The sequence below is a fragment of the Panthera leo genome, chromosome E1 (assembly GCF_018350215.1).
Source record: "Panthera leo isolate Ple1 chromosome E1, P.leo_Ple1_pat1.1, whole genome shotgun sequence".
Taxonomy (NCBI): Eukaryota; Metazoa; Chordata; class Mammalia; order Carnivora; family Felidae; genus Panthera; species Panthera leo.
The window spans coordinates 23,981,496-24,001,420 of record NC_056692.1 but is presented as its reverse complement, the minus strand read 5'-3'; the positions used below and the strand labels follow the sequence as shown (position 1 = coordinate 24,001,420).

General features: G+C 38.2%; 1 protein-coding gene across 1 annotated transcript in view; it reads left to right on the top strand.

Annotated features, from left to right (window-relative positions):
- The window catches only part of AATF (apoptosis antagonizing transcription factor), a 104,369-nt gene that overhangs the window by 30,543 nt on the left and 53,901 nt on the right, over window positions 1-19,925 (top strand). Inside the window, exons 6-9 of the mRNA XM_042914470.1 lie at window positions 8,333-8,447; window positions 10,084-10,285; window positions 10,871-11,035; window positions 12,529-12,612. Coding sequence (XP_042770404.1) covers window positions 8,333-8,447; window positions 10,084-10,285; window positions 10,871-11,035; window positions 12,529-12,612 — 566 coding nt within the window. The remainder of the gene's footprint in view (window positions 1-8,332; window positions 8,448-10,083; window positions 10,286-10,870; window positions 11,036-12,528; window positions 12,613-19,925) is intronic.

Sequence of the window (19,925 nt, the reverse complement as noted above, 5' to 3'; positions counted from 1 at the left end):
AAATGAAAAATATGTAGTTCTTTCTAAAGCTTGTAGTAGTATTTCATCTTCTTCATCAGTGTGATGGCAGTATAATAGTACCCACCTCAAAGGGTTATTGTGAGGGTTGAAGCGAGATATGTAATGACTAGGTAGGAAAGTGCCTAGGCTAGTGCCTGCCACTTTATGGGTTCTGTGTTGTTAACTGTTAACAGTGATAGTACCATCTTTTCTTAGGCTGTAGCATCATGGCCAGGTATTTGTTTCTTTCTTCTTAAAAGGGTTATGTAAGCGAATACCAATATTATACTTATGGTTACTTTTTGAAGGCTTGAAATGCACATATAAACGCATGCCAAGAAAATTATTAGGATGCCATTTTTATTCAGTTATTCATTCAGCAACTTGCAGCCTGCCATTTGCCAACACCAGTTATACCAAGGTGATTTGTTTACAATCCTTGCCTCAGGGAGCTCATAGTAGGGTGTGGAGATAGATAAACCTTTTTTTTTTTTTAATTTTTTTATTAAAAATTTTTTTTAACATTTATTCATTTTTGAAAGAGAGAGCGCAAACAGGGGAGGGCCAGTGAGAGAGGGAGACACAGAATCTGAAGCAGGCTCCAGGCTCCAAGCTTGTCAGCACAGAGCCTGACGCGGGGCTTGAATTCACGGACCGCGAGATCGTGACCTGAGCTGAAGTCGGCCGCCCAACCGACTGAGCCACCCAGGTGCCCCCCTTTTTTTTTTTTTAAGTTTATTTATTTACTTTTGAGAGAGAGAGAGCACAAGCAGGGGAAGGGCAGGGAGAGAGAGAGGAAGACACAGAATCCGAAGCAGGCTCCAGGTTCTGAGTCCGACACGGGGCTTGAACCCACCAATCACGAGTTCATGACCTGAGCCGAAGTTGGACACGTAACTGACTGAGCCACCCAGGTGCCCCTCGATAAACCATGTTTAAGGCATAAATATTTAAGTGTTTTTACATGAAGGCAACCTCTCAAAGTTTCCATTTCAGGTTGGCAAATGAATAATGCCTAGTCTTCCTAGTATTAAAAGAAACACAAATAAAAGCAATCTTTTATTTTCTGAGCCTCATTTTAACCATCCAAGTGGTGATTACTATGTCTTCATGTGAATGCATTGTAACATTTGTTAAATTCTTAAATCTGATACGATGGTCTTGAGACTCTTGGAAGTAGCCTGTACATCTTCTAGTTACAGGAAAAAAAGTTCAGTTTGATTACTGTTGCTTTTGTTAACAAAAGTCAGTTTGTTGAGGAAACATGCTTGTTGACATTAGCAAATATGTAGTTCACATTTTGTTGGCTTGTCAGCACTTAGATTTGGAAATGATAGTGTAATTGGAAGTTCTGCCATGTAACTTTGGCATCATTTCTCTGGAGCAAACATATTTGTTGAATACTTCTTATGGCCCAGGAGATGTGTTGGATGCCAGAGTGACAGGACGAGGTCCGTGCTCTCAAGTAGCTTACGACGTGGCAAAGTCAGACTCTGTACAATATGACATGTGCTGTAGCCGTAGTGTGACTGAGACTGAGAGAGGAGTGACCCATTCAGCCTGGGAATCCCTGTTTTCAGACTCATCCTATAGAGAGAATTTGGACATTTATGTGAGGAGTAGTTTCACTGCCTAAGAGGCTGGTTGTTTAAAGGCTTTTTAATTAGAAAGGATCAGACTATTTTATATGAAAGAGACAGGGTTATGTGGATTGTGATTCTAATTTTATTTTGAATAAGTTTTCTTCAGTTTACTTTAAATTTCAATAATATTTTAAATTATAAGAGTAATATATGCTTATAAAATATTTGAACAGTTCAAAAATGTACCCAACAAAAATGAAAGTATCCCTTCTCTCCCTTGGTAACTCTCGTTAGACAGTGTAAACAATTATTTGTATATAAGCTTGGGTTTTAAGTACCTTGTATTTTCAGCATTTATTCTTTAATTTAACGGGGAAAAATAAATTTCCCTTTTTAGGAAAGTACCGTGGAGCAGTGGAGGTTGTCTGGGGCCTGTTGAGTGGAAGGTAACTGTAGTGGATTTCTGGAAGTACATTGATCAGTTAGATTGCTGTGTCCTATAGGGCTTTTTAAGGATTTATTGACACACTTCATCAAGGTATTTGAGAGAGTATTCAGGGAAACCTAAGAAATTCTGCAGTTCTTTTCCCTTCCTTATAAATTCATGCCTGGTCAGAAATTACAGCTTGAGTGGGATGTCCCTCCACAGAACTCAAATGCACACTATCTATCATGTTACTTAGTGTGGCAGTAATGTAAAATGTTAAGGATTTTTTTGTTTTGTTTTGTTTTTTGCTTTTTGCTTCTCTCCATGAGGGGACTCACCCAACATATTTTATCATACGTCTCTTCCTCTCTCCCTTATTTCAACTTCCACTTACTCCCCCAATTCCCCACATCATTCTCTTAAGAGAAAAAAATAAGTTTTGTCCACTGAGTCCTCTTTCTTACTTGATTTAATATGTCTTGGGTTGAATGTTTCTCACAAAAACACTTTGCATTCAGAATTAGCCTATCAAACCGTTTCCTCCATAGACTCCTCCATAGACTGCACGCCTTCCACTCTGGTGCCCCCTGAGGTATGAAAACTCAGGGCTGCCTTTGGCTTAGCCATCATGCTTTTAGAATATAAGTCCCCGTGCTCTGCTTTGAAAAGTTATCCTGGTGGATATTTTGGACCATTAAAAAAAAAAATTCTACTTTTGGTCCACAGAACCAACCAACCAGCAGAGACAGAACTCCTTATACTATTCCAGTAAAAACCATAGTCCTCATGATGACACATCTACTTACCCAAATCTGGGAGTGCATATATGCACACGCCCGCACGTGTGCAGGATACATGGATATATCAGAATTCTAGTTGCACACACATTGGAGATGATAGCAACTCATCCATATGGTTGGTGTGCAGGAATTTGTAACCTGCAGTACTCTTTCTTCCTGGTGACGCCATTCTGCTTGGGGAATATAGAACAAGCCCAAACAGTAATACTGACAGAGTTCGGAATTATGATACAGTGGAGCCTTCACGTAATTCTTTGTTGAAGAAGTTAGGGCCTAAATGTTAAGGCTTATTGTTATTCTGAGTTGATAATCTCTGCCTTGCTTTAATAATTTTTCCTCATGCCTGGGTAGCCCGCGAGTTGCACAATAATCACTCACACAGCTTTGTAATCAATGCCCAAAGTAATAGGATTCCTCTGGCCACCGGCAATTAATAAATTTGTGTCTTTTTTAAAACACTAGCAAGTCGGGCCTGAAATACGACTGACTGGCTCTCCTCATTTGCATATTTATTGCAGTGGAAAAATTCTTACCAGATGATTGATGCCGAGCCTGCCTCTTGAATTCCAAGCAGCACATTATTATGAAATGAAAAATGCTGGCCATACAGTTGATTAAAGTTGAAGACAGTGGAATCGGTGTTTTTTAAGATTGTGGGAGAATTAAAGGCATATTTTAATAGATGTTGACAAGAAGTGAACTAACAAAAGCAAAGCAAAGGATTTGCTTGAAAAGATTTAATCAAACGTCTTTCTTGGGGGATTAATTGCCGGGGATGACTAGTGCAAGTGGCAGGCTTGTGTGGATTTGAATGAAAAGTATTGTTCTCAGACCAATATATCGTGTGTCATTTTGACCTATAGTTTAGCTCTGGTTCTAGAGTTACTTTTGAAGGAGAAAAAAATGCTCTTGTAATCTATACATCCTAGTTCATAGTATTTATCTGGGGTAATGGGAATGTGGGAGTTATGTATACTTGTACATAAATAATTGTATGTTTTCATGTTTATTTTAAAAATAACTGTATGGATATTTAAAAACTGATAAAGTAAGCTTTATTTTAGTTATAAATTCACTGTCGCCATTCCCCCTCCAATCCCCTTGCCAGAAGTTGTGTTATTGGTTTATAATCTAATTAATGAACTGTGTGCCTGTGTCCAAACTTATTCTCTGCCTACAGTTTTGTTTATGTTGAACAGCCAAGATGAATCAGGGAAAAAAATAAAGCTGTTAGGTGAAAATGGTTTTTAGATTGGTGACATTTTATATATAGAATGCTTGCATATGGGTAGCATGTAAATGAACACTTAATACAGGAATCTGAATACCAGTTCAGTCCTAGCACTGTCGAGCAGCATAAGTGGAACTTAAAGATATTCACCATGTGAAAGCTGATGATTTTTTTGATAGTCATACACTTTCTATGTCCACGGCATTTAAAAATGTATAAAATGCCTTAACCTGTAAAAGACATGTTTCTTATTTTTCACCTAAATTCTGTGAGATACACAGGCAAAGCATTATCTACATTTTACAGATGAAAAAATTGAGACTCAGAGATTAAATTGGTCCACTCAGTATAAAATGACTAGTTAGTAATCGTTGTCAGTTAGCATACAGGGCTCCCGACCCTTAGTAAAGTACTCTTTCCATTGATTTTCTACTTAGAAAATCATTCCTAAAGCCAGTGCCCAGACGCTGAGGTTGTATCTTGATAATATGGTGAGGCATATGTCGTTCTTAATCTCCTCTTAAGGGAAAGGCCTCTGGAAGTGGACCATGTAGGACAAAATAAACGTATATATCCTTGACAGTCTCCATTTGTTTTGTGGCCCTGTGCCAAAAGGGAGAGAGAAGAAAGTATATGCTTCTTTGCTGCTTTTTTAACTGCTAACTCTGACAGTAATTAGGGAAAAATTAGAGGTGAATTAGAAACCATTGGTTCCATTCTCTTTATTTTTCATAGGGTTGAACAAATAGAATTTAGTCCGATATGAATGACAAAAAGAGGGTAGGGTTTGGTTTAGTTTATTTTTTAGGCTGGGAAGAATCACCATTGGATTTGAATCTCCGGGAAAGTCTTTCCTCACTCTTGTCAATTGTGGCTATGAGGAGGCCTGCCGCATCCAGCAAAGGATTGTCCATTGTCTCTTCAGATTTTACATAAAATCTTACCAGAAGAAAATGTAACCCTAATATTGCAAAGAAATGAGAATTGGGTTCTTTTCTTTTCTTCCATATCCCTTTACAGGAAGCTGTCCATGTGTTGGCCACTGGTGACTTTACTTTGATAAACATTTTTTTCTTTTTCTTTATTTCTTCTTTTCTTCTTCTTCTTCTTCTTCTTCTTCTTCTTCTTCTTCTTCTTCCTCTTCTTCTTCTTCTTCTTCCTCTTCCTCTTCCTCTTCCTCTTCCTCTTCCTCTTCTGTGTGTGTGTGTGTGTGTGTGTGTGTGTGTGTGTGTGTGTGTATGTGGTTAGAAGCACAGAATTGCAGATTTCATCTCTTGTAGGTCTCTTGACACTTTGATGCATTGTGGTGCTATCCCTGAATGGAGCTTAAATACTTCAGGGCTACTTTCTGACTGGGTGAAGGGGTGTATAAAATGAGAACATATGAGAGAGTATTAACAGAAAGGCACACTTTGATTTACTGATATTGGCTCTCTGCTTTCTTGTTGGATTGGTATGCTGTCTAATATATCTGCAATGGATTTTTTTAAACTGACTTGAACAAAATAAAAAGGCTTGTATAGCTACTTGAAAGTGGCCCTTAAAAGTAGTAGTCTTTTCGTTGGATGTTTTCACACTTCTTGGTTATGCTACATGTTAGAGTCAAATTATGACTTGCTCTTGGGGGCAAGCAGCTATAAACATTACAGACTCTGCTTTGCAGCTTCTTCCCTGCATGGTTCTTGATTTCATATTTTAGATCATGGACACATGATACCTCAAGGAAGTCAGGGACAGACACTTGGCTTTTCTTGTTCTTTTAAATTTTTTATTGTAAAAAACACATATCCTAAAATTTACCTAACATAAAATTTATCGTGACCATTTTTTTAATTTTTAAATTTATTTCTAATTTTAATTCTAGTATAGTTAACATATAGTGTTATATTAGTTTCAGGTGTACAGCATAGTGATTCAGCAATTTATCCTGACCATTTCTGAGTGTACAATAGTGCTCAGTAGTGTTAAGTACATTCACATTGTTGTGTCACCAATCTCCAGAACTTTTTCCATCTCATAAACCTAAAACTGTATACCCATTAAAGTCTGTATTCCCCTTTCCCCCAACCCCCGGTAACCCCCATTTTACTTTCTGTCTCTATGGATTTGACTACTCTAGGTACCTCATAGAAGTGGAATGATATAGTACTTGTCTTTTTATGACTGGTTTATTTCACTCAGCATAATGTTCTCAGGGTTTATCCATGTGTTGTAACAAGTGTCAGAATTTCCATCTTTTTAAGGGCTGAATAATATTTCGTTGTTTTTCTTGTTCTTTTTTGACTAAGCTCAAGATTGAAGGATTATAGATGATTTTTTTCTATACAGAGATGAACGGGGATGATAGAATCATTTATTATCCTCTGGTCTTGGGATCACTTGAAAGTGTTTTCTTTTTCAGTTATGGTAAAATGTACATGACATAAATTTCCCAGTTTAACCATTTATAAATGTATTGTTCAGTATCAAAGTCCATTCACACGGTTGTCCAGCATCACCACCATCCATCTCCGGAACTTTCTCATCTCAGTCAGAAACTCTTATCTATTCCCCTCTCCCCCGTACCCCTGGCAACCAGCATTCAGTTTTCTTCAATGAATTTGACTATTCTAGGTCCCTCATGTAAGTGGCATCACACAGTACTTGTGCTTTTGCAACTGGCTTATTTTACTTAAGATTTTCAAGGTTAGGTCTTGGGAGTTTTAAAAACTACTTTGCAAATGTGAAATAAGTTTCTGGTTTCCCTTTGGAAAATATGGGCTCTGTCTCAAGATGTAGCCTTTTCTAGAAAAGACATTAAAAACTGATTAACGCTAACTGAAGTTTGTGTGGGCTGAAGTCCCTATCGAATGTAAAATAAAAATGAATGTAGGCATTGCTAAATGAAAGTAGGGATGCTTGTGAGGTTACAGTTATTTAAGGGAAAGGGGGAAGGAGTGATAGAAGCATGGCCAGAGATGAATGGACAGCTATTAGTAATAATAAGAATGGAAAATCACACGATTTAGCAATGGATTAAATCTATAGAATAAGGGCACCAAAATGTCAGTGATCTATGAAAACACATTATACAGAAGAGAAAATCAGACAAGGGAGAAGTATTAGGTAGGAAGAGAAAAGTTCTGTTTCTGATGTGGTATATTTGGAGGACTGATGGAGCATCCATGCGAAGATTTTCTTGCAGTTGCTGGAAGTGTGGAAGCTCGATAATAGGAGAGACGTCTGAGTGCTATCAACGCATAAATAGTGATTATCAGTGTCTAGTTAGCCCCTTTAGTAGGCTTAGGCTGACAAAGAAGGTAAGAGTTCAGTTCTCAGAGGGCCAGTTTTTATTCTGAAAGTTCTTAGCCATAGACTGTGTACTTAATCCTGACCAGCTTTATTACAAACGCATCCTGTCGGCTACGAGAAGAACCAGGTAAGAACATGTTCTAGATGTGAAAATTTTTAATACAGAATTCAGTACTGCAAACAGTAAGTCATTAGCTTGGGTTTTCATATGTGAACAAGAACTTTTCATGTGCGAGAGAGGGGCACCTGGGTGGGTTGCTCAGTCAGTTGAGCATCTGACTTCGTCTCAGGTCACGATCTCGCAGTTCGTGGGTTCGAGCCCCGCATCGGGCTCTGTGCTGACAGCTCAGAGCCTGGAGCCTGCTTCAGATTCTGTGTCTCCCTCTCCCTCTCTTTGACCCTCCCCTGCTCGCACTCTGTTTCTCTGTCTCTTGAAAATAAATAAACATTAAAGAAATTAAAAAATGAAAGAATATGTATGAGAGATTGAGTGAATGACTTGGCACCTCAGACCATAGGCAAATGAGATCTCCTGTAGGAGGGTGGTGGCGGCGGTGACAGTGGTGGAGGTAGGGATCCCAGGACAAAGTTGTGCTGTTTGGAAGAGAAGGAATTGCTTAAGGAATTGATTGATAGAGGGATAATCCAGGAGGTTGGTGGCTTGTAGAAACTAACACCATAGGGGAAAATGACTGGTTATGATGACAGGGAAGGAATTTGTCAATCTGACTAAATTTAAGAACCCACAATTTATTGCAGACCCTGCCCTACACACCTTATGTATGTTACCTCGCCTGTTCCTCACAACAAGCCTGTGAGTTAGGCACTGTTATTATCTCCTTTCAGGAATTTGGTATTTCAGAGAATTCTTAGTCTGTGGGTACCCTGTGCCTGCCCCCCATCCTGGCCAGAACTGCTCAGGAGTCATGGGTTATAGTCGTTGCCTATTTTGGAGAATTGTAGATAATAAATTGTTCCTTCTCTGTGCTCTATTTCCCAGGTCACAAGGCCCTTAAAGCATTGTTGAGGTCATTGGTAGATCTTCAGGAAGAGTTACTTTTCCAGTACCCAGACACTAGATATCTAGTAGATGGGACAAAGGCCAAAGCAGTAAGGTAAGGAAAGAATGGAGCTATGGAGTTGCTTATTTTAATCTGAATAGTTTCCCATCATTTATGAAAAAGCCAAATCCTCTGCAGGCAGATGTCAGACTTACTGTTAGTAAAACAGAAAGAGGGGTGCCTGGGTGGCTCATTCGGTTGAGCGCCGACTTCGGCTCAGGTCACGATCTCGCGGTCCGTGAGTTCGAGCCCCGCATCAGGCCCCTGTGCTGACAGCTCAGAGCCCGGAGCCTGTTTCGGATTCTGTGTCTCCCTCTCTCTGACCCTCCCCCATTCATGCTCTGTCTCTCTCTGTCTCAAAAATAAATAAAAACGTTAAAAAAAAAAAAACAGAAAGAGCCTCTTATATTTAAGTGGTGGCCAGGATAGCACATAAATTGGGAATAGGGTTTTTCATTTTTATATTTACTTGGACTTGCTCCCCTTTGTGGGCATCTGCAAAACGCTTGCCTTCTCTTTAGATCTGTTTAAATTGGGAGATGAAAGCACATTGTTAATATTCTTTTTTTTTTTTTAATTTTTTTTATGTTTATTTATTTTTGAGAGACATAGCACAAGTTGGGGAGGGGCAGAGAGAGAGGGAGATACAGAATCTGAAGCAGGCTCCAGGCTCCGAGCTGTGAGCACAGAGCCCAACGCCAGGCTCAAACCCACAAACCATGAGATCATGACCTGAGCTGAAGTCGGACGCTCAGGCAACTGAGCCACCCAGGCACCCCAATATTCTTAATTAATGTTTATGAAGCGCTTTGTGCCAATACCATGGAATTGCTGGTCACAACCATTTCCTTTTCAGTGAGGGAAGAAGTAGTTATTTTGAAGGGTAGAAATTTTTCAGAAAAGAGCAGAGTAAACCTGTTTTCTGAAATTGTCACATTTGATGAAGGATTTCCCCACACCCCCCTGTACCACCCATTGTTTGAACTTGCTGTGTATGGTACCTGCTTGCTTTTTTTTCCCCTGGGCTTATCTTTTGCTCCATTCTTTTCCACTGAGTTAGTTGCAGGGATAATAAGTAGGCTCACATTTATTGGGCACCTACTATGTATTGGGGTCAGTAGTCCATTGAGGGCAATTGGCTTGATAGGTGGAGGTTGTATTACTTTCTCATGGAAGTTGCATTTATTGCAACATACTTTCCGTTCTGCTGCCTACCCCTTTGAGTTTTCTTCACATTTGGCTCTCTTCCTGTGATTAGACTACTATTATTCAGCTTTCCTGAACAATTTGTTGCAGGGAGACACATTGCCCTTATTGATTTGGGGATTAAGGTCATAAAAGTATGATTATGTGTTTAATTTTTAAAGACCATCTTGTAAGAGTAGAGGCCTGGTTCATATGCATTTCTAATAATGTTTTTACAACCTCATTTATTTTTACGGTTTGCTTACCTCTTAAAAAAAATATTTCTAAGCTAGTAGTTTTTATATTTATTTGAAAAGTTACATGAGTTTTTGATTGACCTCATGAACATTCTTTTCAAACAGAAAAAGCCATCCTCACATCTATGATGTTATTGAAAATGTAGACAGAATAGGGAAGGCCTAAATACTCGACATCATGTGAGCTTAGCTTTTTATTTGGGTAATGTTTGTTTTCATTGGACTTAGTGTTCTTATTGGTTTTCTAGTGAGGAAGAGATTTCCAGTGAAGATGAAGAACTAGTAGAAGAGAAGAAGAAGCAGAGAAAGGCCCCACCAAAGAGGAAGCTAGAAACGGAGGACTATCCCAGTTTCATGGCTAAGCGTTTTGCCGACTTCACAGTCTATAGGAACCGCACACTTCAGAAATGGCATGATAAAACCAAGCTGGCTTCTGGAAAACTGGGGAAGGTGGGTGTGTGTGTGTGTGTGTGTGTGTGTGTGTGTGTGTATGTGTGTGCGTGCGCGCATGTAAGTACACGTGTGTAACAGAGGTTGTGGCCACCTGAAGCAGTTTTAAGAAATTGGAACTACAGCTCATGTATCTTATATTTATGTAGCTCATTATAATGTCATGATGTAATAGTAATCGGTCATTACTGTAGAAAATTTACTGAACTCCCACCATTGGGGTTTATACTATTCAGACCTGGGATTTTAACTTTATTAGAAAGAATATTTTATTCTAGAAATTATGGCCTCATAAGTGTTCAGATGTTTGGGAACACAAACTACTTAAAGAAGTAGATTTTTAAACAGTTATGAAAGATGCAGAAGTTACTCTCTGGGTATAGGAAAGTAATACAACCTGCATAAGACTAATTTTTTTTTTTTCCTGAGAACAGTTACAGCCATTCAGAAACTCGGTCTGTAATACAAAGTCCCTCCTGAGAGGAGGATCGTCTGTTTCTCTGCTGACACAGAAAGATAGAGAAACCAACGTAGCTGCCTTCAGCACACACTTTCTGCATTATCTGACACTGGTTAATGTTGCAGGGTTTTGGTGCCTTTGAACGCTCAATCTTGACTCAGATCGATCATATTCTGATGGACAAAGAAAGATTACTTCGAAGGACACAGACCAAGCGCTCCATCTACCGAGTTCTTGGCAAACCTGAACCATCAGCGCAGCCTGTCCCGGAGAGTTTGCCAGGACAACCGGTAAGAGCTCTGTGATGCTGGGTGATTACCGTGAATAGTTTCTATGAGGCTAATTAGCTGAAAAATCTGATCACCTGCTTGTAGATGTCATTCTTGGTATAAGAAGTTAGTGAAAGGAAGGGAAAAAGCACTACTTTACTAGATTGTTGACAAAGAGTATATGGAAGGACAAAATTCTTTTAAAATGGAGCTATTGTTAACTTCTGTGTAGTCTTCTCTTATTTTTGAGTTTGATAGGAGTCTGGTAATGGAAGCATTCATAATCCAGTTTTTATAATTCAGTTTTAAAGCTACTTCTTTGGAAATGTCAGTATTGAAGTGAGTGTGTACTTTAGGCTTTATATTGGACATGTAGATACTACAGAAAAGGATCCAAAATTAGAACAAATTCTTTTGTTTAAAGGAAACTTTTATTTATAGAAATATATACTTAATAATTTTTTTCAAAATTCAAAAGAATTTAAAATGAAAAGTAAAATTCCGCTTCTTAGATTGAACCAATGTTCAGTTATAACAAGCTTTTTCTATTCATATAACTATATACACATATAACACATATATCTATGTAGAAATATGGTTACATATTTTTAATTAAATGGAATGGATATGTGTATTTATAAATATATAAAATATTATAAACTATATGTAAAATCTTACAATTTTTAAATTTAAATTTTCCTAGAGATCGATTATCTAGAGATCAATTTCATTTTTCCTAATGGCTACTGAACATTCCTTCTTATGGGTGTGTACTATAATTTATTTAAACAGCGGATATTTTTGTTGTCTCCAGCTTTAGAAACAGTGCTATTGGAAACATTCATGAGCATTTATAATATGTGTATTTGTGTGGACATATGGATAGATTTCTCAAAGTGGAAATAGCAAATCAAAGAGAGTACACGTTTTTTTTAAAGTTTATTTATTTAGGGAGAGAAAGCATGAGTGGGGGAGGGGCAGAGAGAGAGAGAGAGAGAGAGAGAGAGAGAGAGAGAATCCCAAGCAGGCTCCACACTGTCAGCACAGACCCCAACGTGGGGTTCAAACCCACAAACTGCGAGATCATGACCTGAACCGAAGTTGTATGCTTAACTTAACCCAGGCGCCCCCACATTTTAAATTCTGACACGTGTTACTGATTCCCTCCAGAAAGGTTGTATTAGTTCCCATTTCCACCAGCTGGGTTTTCTGGTACTGATTGTTGCCAGTTTTAGAAGTGAAAAATGGTGTCTTCTTATTTTAATTTTCATGTATTTAATTAGAATGAGGTTAAACATTTTTATATGATTATTGATCGTTTATGTTTCTTTTTCTGTCAAGTGCCTATTAATGTTTTTGTCTACTTTTTTATTGGAATGTTTTTGTTCTTTAATTTAAGAGCTCTTTATATCTTAAGGAAAAGTGTTTTGACTGTTATACACATTATATGTAGTAGCTACATTACTTCAATAACCTTTTTGGATTCACTCCTTCCTGTTTTCTCCTTGATTCAGGAGATCCTTCCTCAAGCCCCTGCCAATGCCCACCTGAAGGACTTGGATGGAGAAATCTTTGATGACGATGACTTTTACCACCAGGTATAATTTTCATACTCTTTTCTTTTGTTACAGATCAGGTGTTAGCATTTTAAAACAGCTCATAGAATTCTCTGGTCTGCTTTGGAAGGAGGATCGAGTCAGGGAGTTAGAAGTGCTGTCTTCAGAATTGACTTACTGTGTAGTTCTGAATCTGTTTTTCCTTTCCTGTCTTGTATTTTTCCTTTTGAAATGAAAACAACTACAGCTACTTTGTTAGTTGCTGCAGAGTATAAATTATGTGTAAAACAGCTGAGCTTCTTCAAGTCAGGTGGTTCATTCTTTCTCAGACATTTTTGAGAATATTAATGTAATAGAGGACTTTTTGCTAGTTATTTGGTTTCTTGTACTATTACTGTTAGATTGGGATATGGAGCTAAAGGGCTGGGATCCCAGAGTTCTTGAATTGAACTTCTGGTTCTATTACCTATTAAGTCTCTTGTGTTTTGTGTGTGTGTATGGGGGGGGGGGGGTGTGCCTCTTCAAATCAGTTAAATATGTATTGAGATTGTCTGCTACCATTGATTATAATTACAGTGTAATGTTTTGAAGACAGAAAGAATTGGTAGAAGTCGAAATATGGCCCAGCTGTTGATACCTCTTTGCAAATGTCCCTCAGTTCTTTCCCTTGATATTATTGTCTGCTGGCATGCTGCTCTTTTTAATGATGCTGGTGACTCTGAATGTAGTTTGGGCTATTCTAAAGAACTAAAATATTTTCCTGTAATCCTGGGTCTCTGGGTAAGTTATACTTAATGAAATCTGCTTTAGGATATACCCTTTCTAGCTCTGGGAATCAAGGAGGCTATTCAGCAGTGATGCACCAGCTTTTGTTGAGCCATTATTTATCGAGATACCCTTTTTTTCTCTGCTGAATTTTTAGTGTATTAACTTTGCCAAGGAATTTCAACTGCTTGTTGAAGGTTTAGCCATGATGTATTATGTATTGGGAATATGAAGGAAAAAATTTGGGAAAATTACACTACAGGGCCAATAGAACAGGTGATTCTATGTAGGGGATACCTCTGAGTCTTTGCCATTAGAAGAGAAAGAGACTCTCTAATAATCTTTCTATTCACTCTGGAGTGTTCAATGAAATTATTGCCATAAGTGAGCCTTAAAAGTAATGATGAGAGGGTGTAAGAAAGAGGATTGGTGTGGCCTCAGGTGTTCCTAGTCAGAGGTCCTGATTCTTTTTTCCTTTTCTTCTCTTATTATATCCATTTGTCAGAAGAGTAGGGAACTCTATTTTGTTCTAGAGTGTCTATAAGGAATTACCTGATATGGGATATTAATGCTGTATAACTGTGTGAGATCATGGGAGACAATCAAAAATGCTCCAGTCTTCATTAATTGAAGTGTACATTGTTCGATGGAAAGTGCATCATAAATTAAATAGGCTTAATAAAATAAACTGAAATTACTGGGGAGAAAGAAGTTGCTTCCACTGGCAATCCTTGGTCTGATTTTTTTTTTTTTTCCTAGAGGTCTGTTTAAAAAGAAATAGCATTACTTGATTGGCCCTTCATCCCAATTAATAATTTTACCTTCGATAAATTCTGATTTCAGAGTTATGACTAGTCACATCTTAGCTTTTCCCCTTGCTGGTTAATTGGGGTGCTGGGGTTAATCTAAATTAAAACTTAAACTAATAGAGGTCAGCAAGGCAGCTGAAACACCTGAGTGAAACAAATGGGGCTGCCAGGCGCAACTTTATCTTGGCCGTTTCCCAAGAGGGAAGTGGCAGCAAATTGGAGTTGTTTCAGCCTTCTGTAAAGGTGAATGATGGGTGACACTTGTTAATGTACAGCATCTCCGGAAGCATTCCAGATTGCTTTGCTGCTGCACCAACTGCTGCCATCCATGCACAGTCAGTAGGAACTGGACCAGTTGCCAACATCTGGCAGCACAGCAAGGAATGGGTGCAAGTCCTGAAACCCCGCAGATTCTAAATATGGTGCTTAGAACTGTGCAGGCTTTAATCACTTACCACTCTTTGGCAGCGGGCTCCGACAGCTTATCCTAGCCTCGTACATCACATCCCGACATCTGCTGAGCCGCAAGGCAGCTGCACATTCATTTTCTCTTCTTGCCTTTTCTCTTTGCCTCCTATTCCTCTTATTCTTCCCACTTTCCCCCCGCCTCCCTTCAGTTTTCCTCTCCCTCCCCAATATACTTCTTGGGAGAGATGATCTGTGAAGATTACTGCTTCATTGTGTGCAAGTAATTGTGGTGATGCCAGGCCCTTGACAGACACAGCACAGCACCTGTTCTGCTGACCTGGTTAATTTCTTCTGTTGAGTGGGATTTGCCCGAGATTGGAGCTGAAGCCAATTCAATGATAAGGCTAAAGAAAATGGCTGTATGTTTTCTGTCACCTCCCAATTAAATTGGCTTCATAAAGTGCTTTCCTTTATTTGTCAGGGTAGTAAGCCTGAGCTAAGTGTTGCATTCAGAAGTGGCACAATGTATTACAATGGGCCTGTGAGTTTTCATTTGTGTTTTTTTTTTAATGTGGTCATATGGAAGAGCTGGGTGGTGAATATAATACACTTCGCCTTTTTTTTTTTTTTTTTTCTTTTAACCATACTTGAAGCCAGACTCTTTGGGTCCGTGTTTTGTAAGGAAGAGATTATAGCCACATTGAATTTTAATGTTTCATTGTAAGGGTTTAAAGGCTTACTTGGTTAATTCAAGCTGTGTAAATGCCCTAACTACTGAGAATGATATTCAGGGTCAGAATACCCAACATACACACACACACACACATTCATTCATTCATTCTCTCTCTCCCTTTGTTTCATAATGGGCCTTTAATTACTACAACTTTGAAAATATATCTGTATTATTTAATAAAGCGACATGTGTATGTGTATACATACTCAGACACTGAAGAGTATCAGATATCATAAGTAATCATATCATTTTTGAGCTGAAAGAACCTTAAAAGAAACTGCATCCCTGAGAAGTTAAGTAACTTCCTGGAAGCTGTATAGTAAATGGCGACATGAATGCTTGATCTCAAGATTTCTTAGACCGAGTCCTGTTCTTTCTGTACCTTTATTTCTTACATATTTCATTCTTGAGCCATAAAAAGACTTCACTATAGTATTATACCTTTTGGTTTGTAAATAAGCATCATTTTCTTATAACCAGAAGAAATATTATCTGTGTTGGAAAGTCATTTTTTTCTTCTTAGAAGGCAAATGATTTATTGAACTCCTGTTACTTAACAATTCTGATGAAAAAATTAGCTTTATAGTTGTGTTACTGGTTTGTCTGGAAACTGGAATTGCTGAAAGCTTGAAGTATACCCAGTGGAAAGATTTCATGAGAGAAACTGTTCACCTGCTGTAGGCATTGCAGTTTCCCTCTCAAGTGGAATTAGTTTGCACTTGGCCTATTTCTTATCAAAGCTCATCCCTAAAGACAATTTCACAAAACAGGACGGTTGTAAATGACCACAAAGGATGAGCCACTGAGAAATGTTTTCAGTGTCTGTTTTTCATTTTCATTATCCTGTGTGCTGAGTTCTAGAAGATACGTTGTCTATATCACCATGTAAGGTTTTTCTTTGCTTTGATTTGCTTTTTTAAACCATCAGTTGATCTTTGACTTGGTAAGTCTGCATCCTTTAACGATTTGAGGAAGGACTAACATTTACTGAACATTGGTTATGTGCCATCTCCTTGGCTTAGTAGATAGGTACTTGACATACATCTTTATTTAATCCCCACAATATCTCCAGGTTGAGATATGACTGCACTTAACAATAAGCTATATAAAGTGACTGCTTTTATTCTTTTCATATCCCAGACCTCAAACTACTTTCTTGTCACTTCATGAGGTATTTTGTTCTGAAAGGGCTAATTGAGCTTAGATATTGACAAATCGATTCCTGGATTTCTAAGGGTACATTAGGATTTTGTATGTTGCTTCTGGCTCTGTTTGGTTTTGATCTGGTTTGTCCTGTCACTTTGAATTTAACCAGGAGTGTCTAGAGAAAGGCATAATAGGTTTTGCTCTTTCGACGACCACTTTGATGGGTTAAATTTCTCCTTTCACATGCCATCAGGACATGTCTATAACTGACCTTGCCACATGCTGGACTTCTGTATCCAACACATTTGATAGTGGCATAAGCAAGTAATTACTAATTCGTTGAACTATAAAAGTCGATAATGTTAAGAAAGAGAGAAGAGGCAAGCTTTCTGACAAGATGGTTTACCTTAATTAAATTGGTGAGTGATTAATATGGACAGTTGATATGGTGGCTTTAATTGCATACATTTAGATCTTAGTGTGAGTAAGATGTCTCAAGCCATTCCTATGGTTAATGGCAATACAATATTCTTACTGTTGGCATGTATCTTTCCAGTGGTTCAGTTGATGGTTAATAATATACTTCAAAGTTTAATTTGAACCTGTTCCTTTTAATTAGTTGTCAAAAAACAGATACCTTTGTTCAGAGCAGTATTTCATTTTTAATTTTACTTTTAGATGTTACTCTTACTTGAAACATGAGTTATGTTTCTTGAAAATTTGATAAAATTTGGGGCACCTGGGGCTAAGCATCCAAATTTGGCTCAAGTCATGATCTCATGGTTTGCCTGGAGCCTGCTTTGGGTTCTGTGTCTCCCTCTCTCTCTGCCCCTGCCCCGCTCGTACTCCATCTCTCTCTCTCCCTCTCTCTCTCTCCCTCTCTCTCTCTCTCTCTCTCACACTTACACACACACAAAAAAATAAATATAACATTTTTAAAAAATTTAGGGGTGCCTGGGTGGTTTAGTCGGTTAAGTGTCTGACTTCGGCTCAGGTCATGATCTCATAGTTCATAAGTTCCAGCCCCAGGTCGGGCTCTGCACTGACGGCTCAGAGCCTGCTTAGGATTCTGTCTCTCTCTCTCTCTCTCTCTCTGCCTTTCCCCCACTTGCTCTCTATCTCTCTCTCAAAATAAATAAAAATAGGGGCGCCTGGGTGGCTCAGTCGGTTGAGCCTCTGACTTCGGCTCAGGTCATGATCTTGCGGTTCGTGAGTTTGAGCCCCGCGTCGGGCTTTGTGCTGACAGCTCGGAGCCTGGAGCCTACTTCAGATTCTGTGTCTCCCTCTCTCTCTGGACCTTCCCCTCTTGAGCTCTGTCCCTGTCTCTCTCTCTCTCTCAAAAATAAATAAACATTAAAAAACATTTTTTAAAATTTTTTTCTTAAATAGATAGATAAAAATAAGCTTAAAAATTTTGATAAGACTTACTACACATAGACCTTTATGATTATTTTAGAGCGGACTTATATATGAAATACATAAACTTGAAAATTGATATCATGGCTAAACATGTAGCAGAGAATTAATCAGCTAGGTTTCTTGAGGCATAGTATAGATGTTTAAAAAAAAAAAAAACCCAAACCAAATACCAGTGTCCAATTCAACTCTAGTTTTACTAATTACAAGATTATTTTGTGTACCATGTATAAGAATTTTATTTGAGATACATTCTAACTTATGTGCTGCCATTGTTGATCTGTCAGTGTTTAGACCCAAAGTCAGCATCAATATTGGCATTTGACTGCTAGCCTGGGCTTGTTATTGTGGAAGCTGCACGAAATAGGAGGCCAAAAACCACATTTTATTTTATTTTATTTTTAAGTTTATTTATTTATTTTGAGAGAGCGTGCATGGGAGGGGCAGTGGGAGAGGGAGAGAGAGAGAATCCCAAGCAGGCTCTGCACTGTTAGCACAGAGCCGGATGTGGGGCTCGAACCCACAAACTGCAAGATCATGACCTAAGCCAACACCAAGAGTCAGACGCTCAACCGACTAAGCCACCCAGGCACCCCTCAAAGCCACATTTTAAATGCAAGGTCCAGAAATTTCATCCAACAGTAATGTCAAGGGAAGGTTTACATGGCTGGCCCTCATTTCTTTCTGTTTCCTTGCTTTGAAAAACATCAGAGCACGACTTTAGTAATACTACCTCGTTTAACAAAGGCAAAACCTCAGAAAAAAACCTGAAACAGTACATTTTATGGAGCCAGCTAGGAAAGAGATAAGAATTGGCTTAGAACTGTTGAAGAAACTTTTTCAAACATAGGTGGTATCTTGGGAATTTACTAGGCAAATATGTGGCCAAAATTGCCTTTTCTGTACTAATAAGCACAAAGTCATCCAGCTGAGTGTAAATCAAACATAGGACTCCAGCAGTATTTTAGTGGCCCCAAGTGAAGAATTTGGTACTTCTCAAGAAACAGGGAACACTACTTCCCTGAAGTAGGTTATGATGTCTTCATATTAAATCACCTGCAATGTAAAGCTCCTTTAAGGTAAATTTTAGGGGAAACGATCTAGCATAGAAAGAAGTTAATAAGCATCTTTTAAAATTTTTGTGTATTGGGGATCTAGGATAGAACATAATTGCTTTAAAGTTAGATAGCATCTTTGAAGAACATCAAGGCCAAACTGTCTTTTTACAAACTGGAGCCTAAAGCAAGTATATGACTAGTATAAGGATCACCCCACCTAGTGAGTTAGAACATTGAGATCCAAGAATTCGTACTCCGGGTTTGATTTTTGTTTTCAGCATATTAAACTGCGTTTTGATCTGACATGTTGAAAATCCTTTTGAAAATTTCCTTTTCAGAATATATCTGTTTAGGGAAGGTCCAGTGTATCTGTTTGCACTCTGACAGTTCATATGTATCACTTTTATGCAATTATGAACTTCATTCAATTAACATTTATTATACCAGGTGATAGGTTTTTAAAGACTAAGAAGACAAAATCCCTACCCAAGGAATTTGTGTCATCTTACAAGAGTGAAGTTCTCTCTTAATTTGTATGGTCACATAGCTCCTCCTTTAAGAGTGTGACTTCATTAAAATTTATGTGGAGAAAGTAAATGGTGGAAGAGAGTAATCAGGTCCTTGATATAAAAACATACATGTATGTGTCTGCCTCAAGCACTGATTTGCATACCAGTTTTTCCCCCAACATATATCTGATCTGATTGCTAAAGTCATTTCTCTATAATCTCTTCAAGACCATGAGAGATGCTGTTTGATATAAACTCTGGATAATATAAATTCTCTATTTTCCAAGAATATGGTAATTGTTAGAAGCTGAATTGAGATGTCAGTATCCACTGAAACTTATTTCAGGTTAGAAGAGGCTTCAAGTTGGTGATTGGTATTGGAGGGTTCATTTTGCTATGTCCTACTTTTGTGTATTTCTGCAGTTTTATATAATAAAAAGTTAAGGAGAAAAAAACCTTCAGATTTCTTTCTTCCTTCCATCATTCATTCAATAAATATTTGCATACCTAC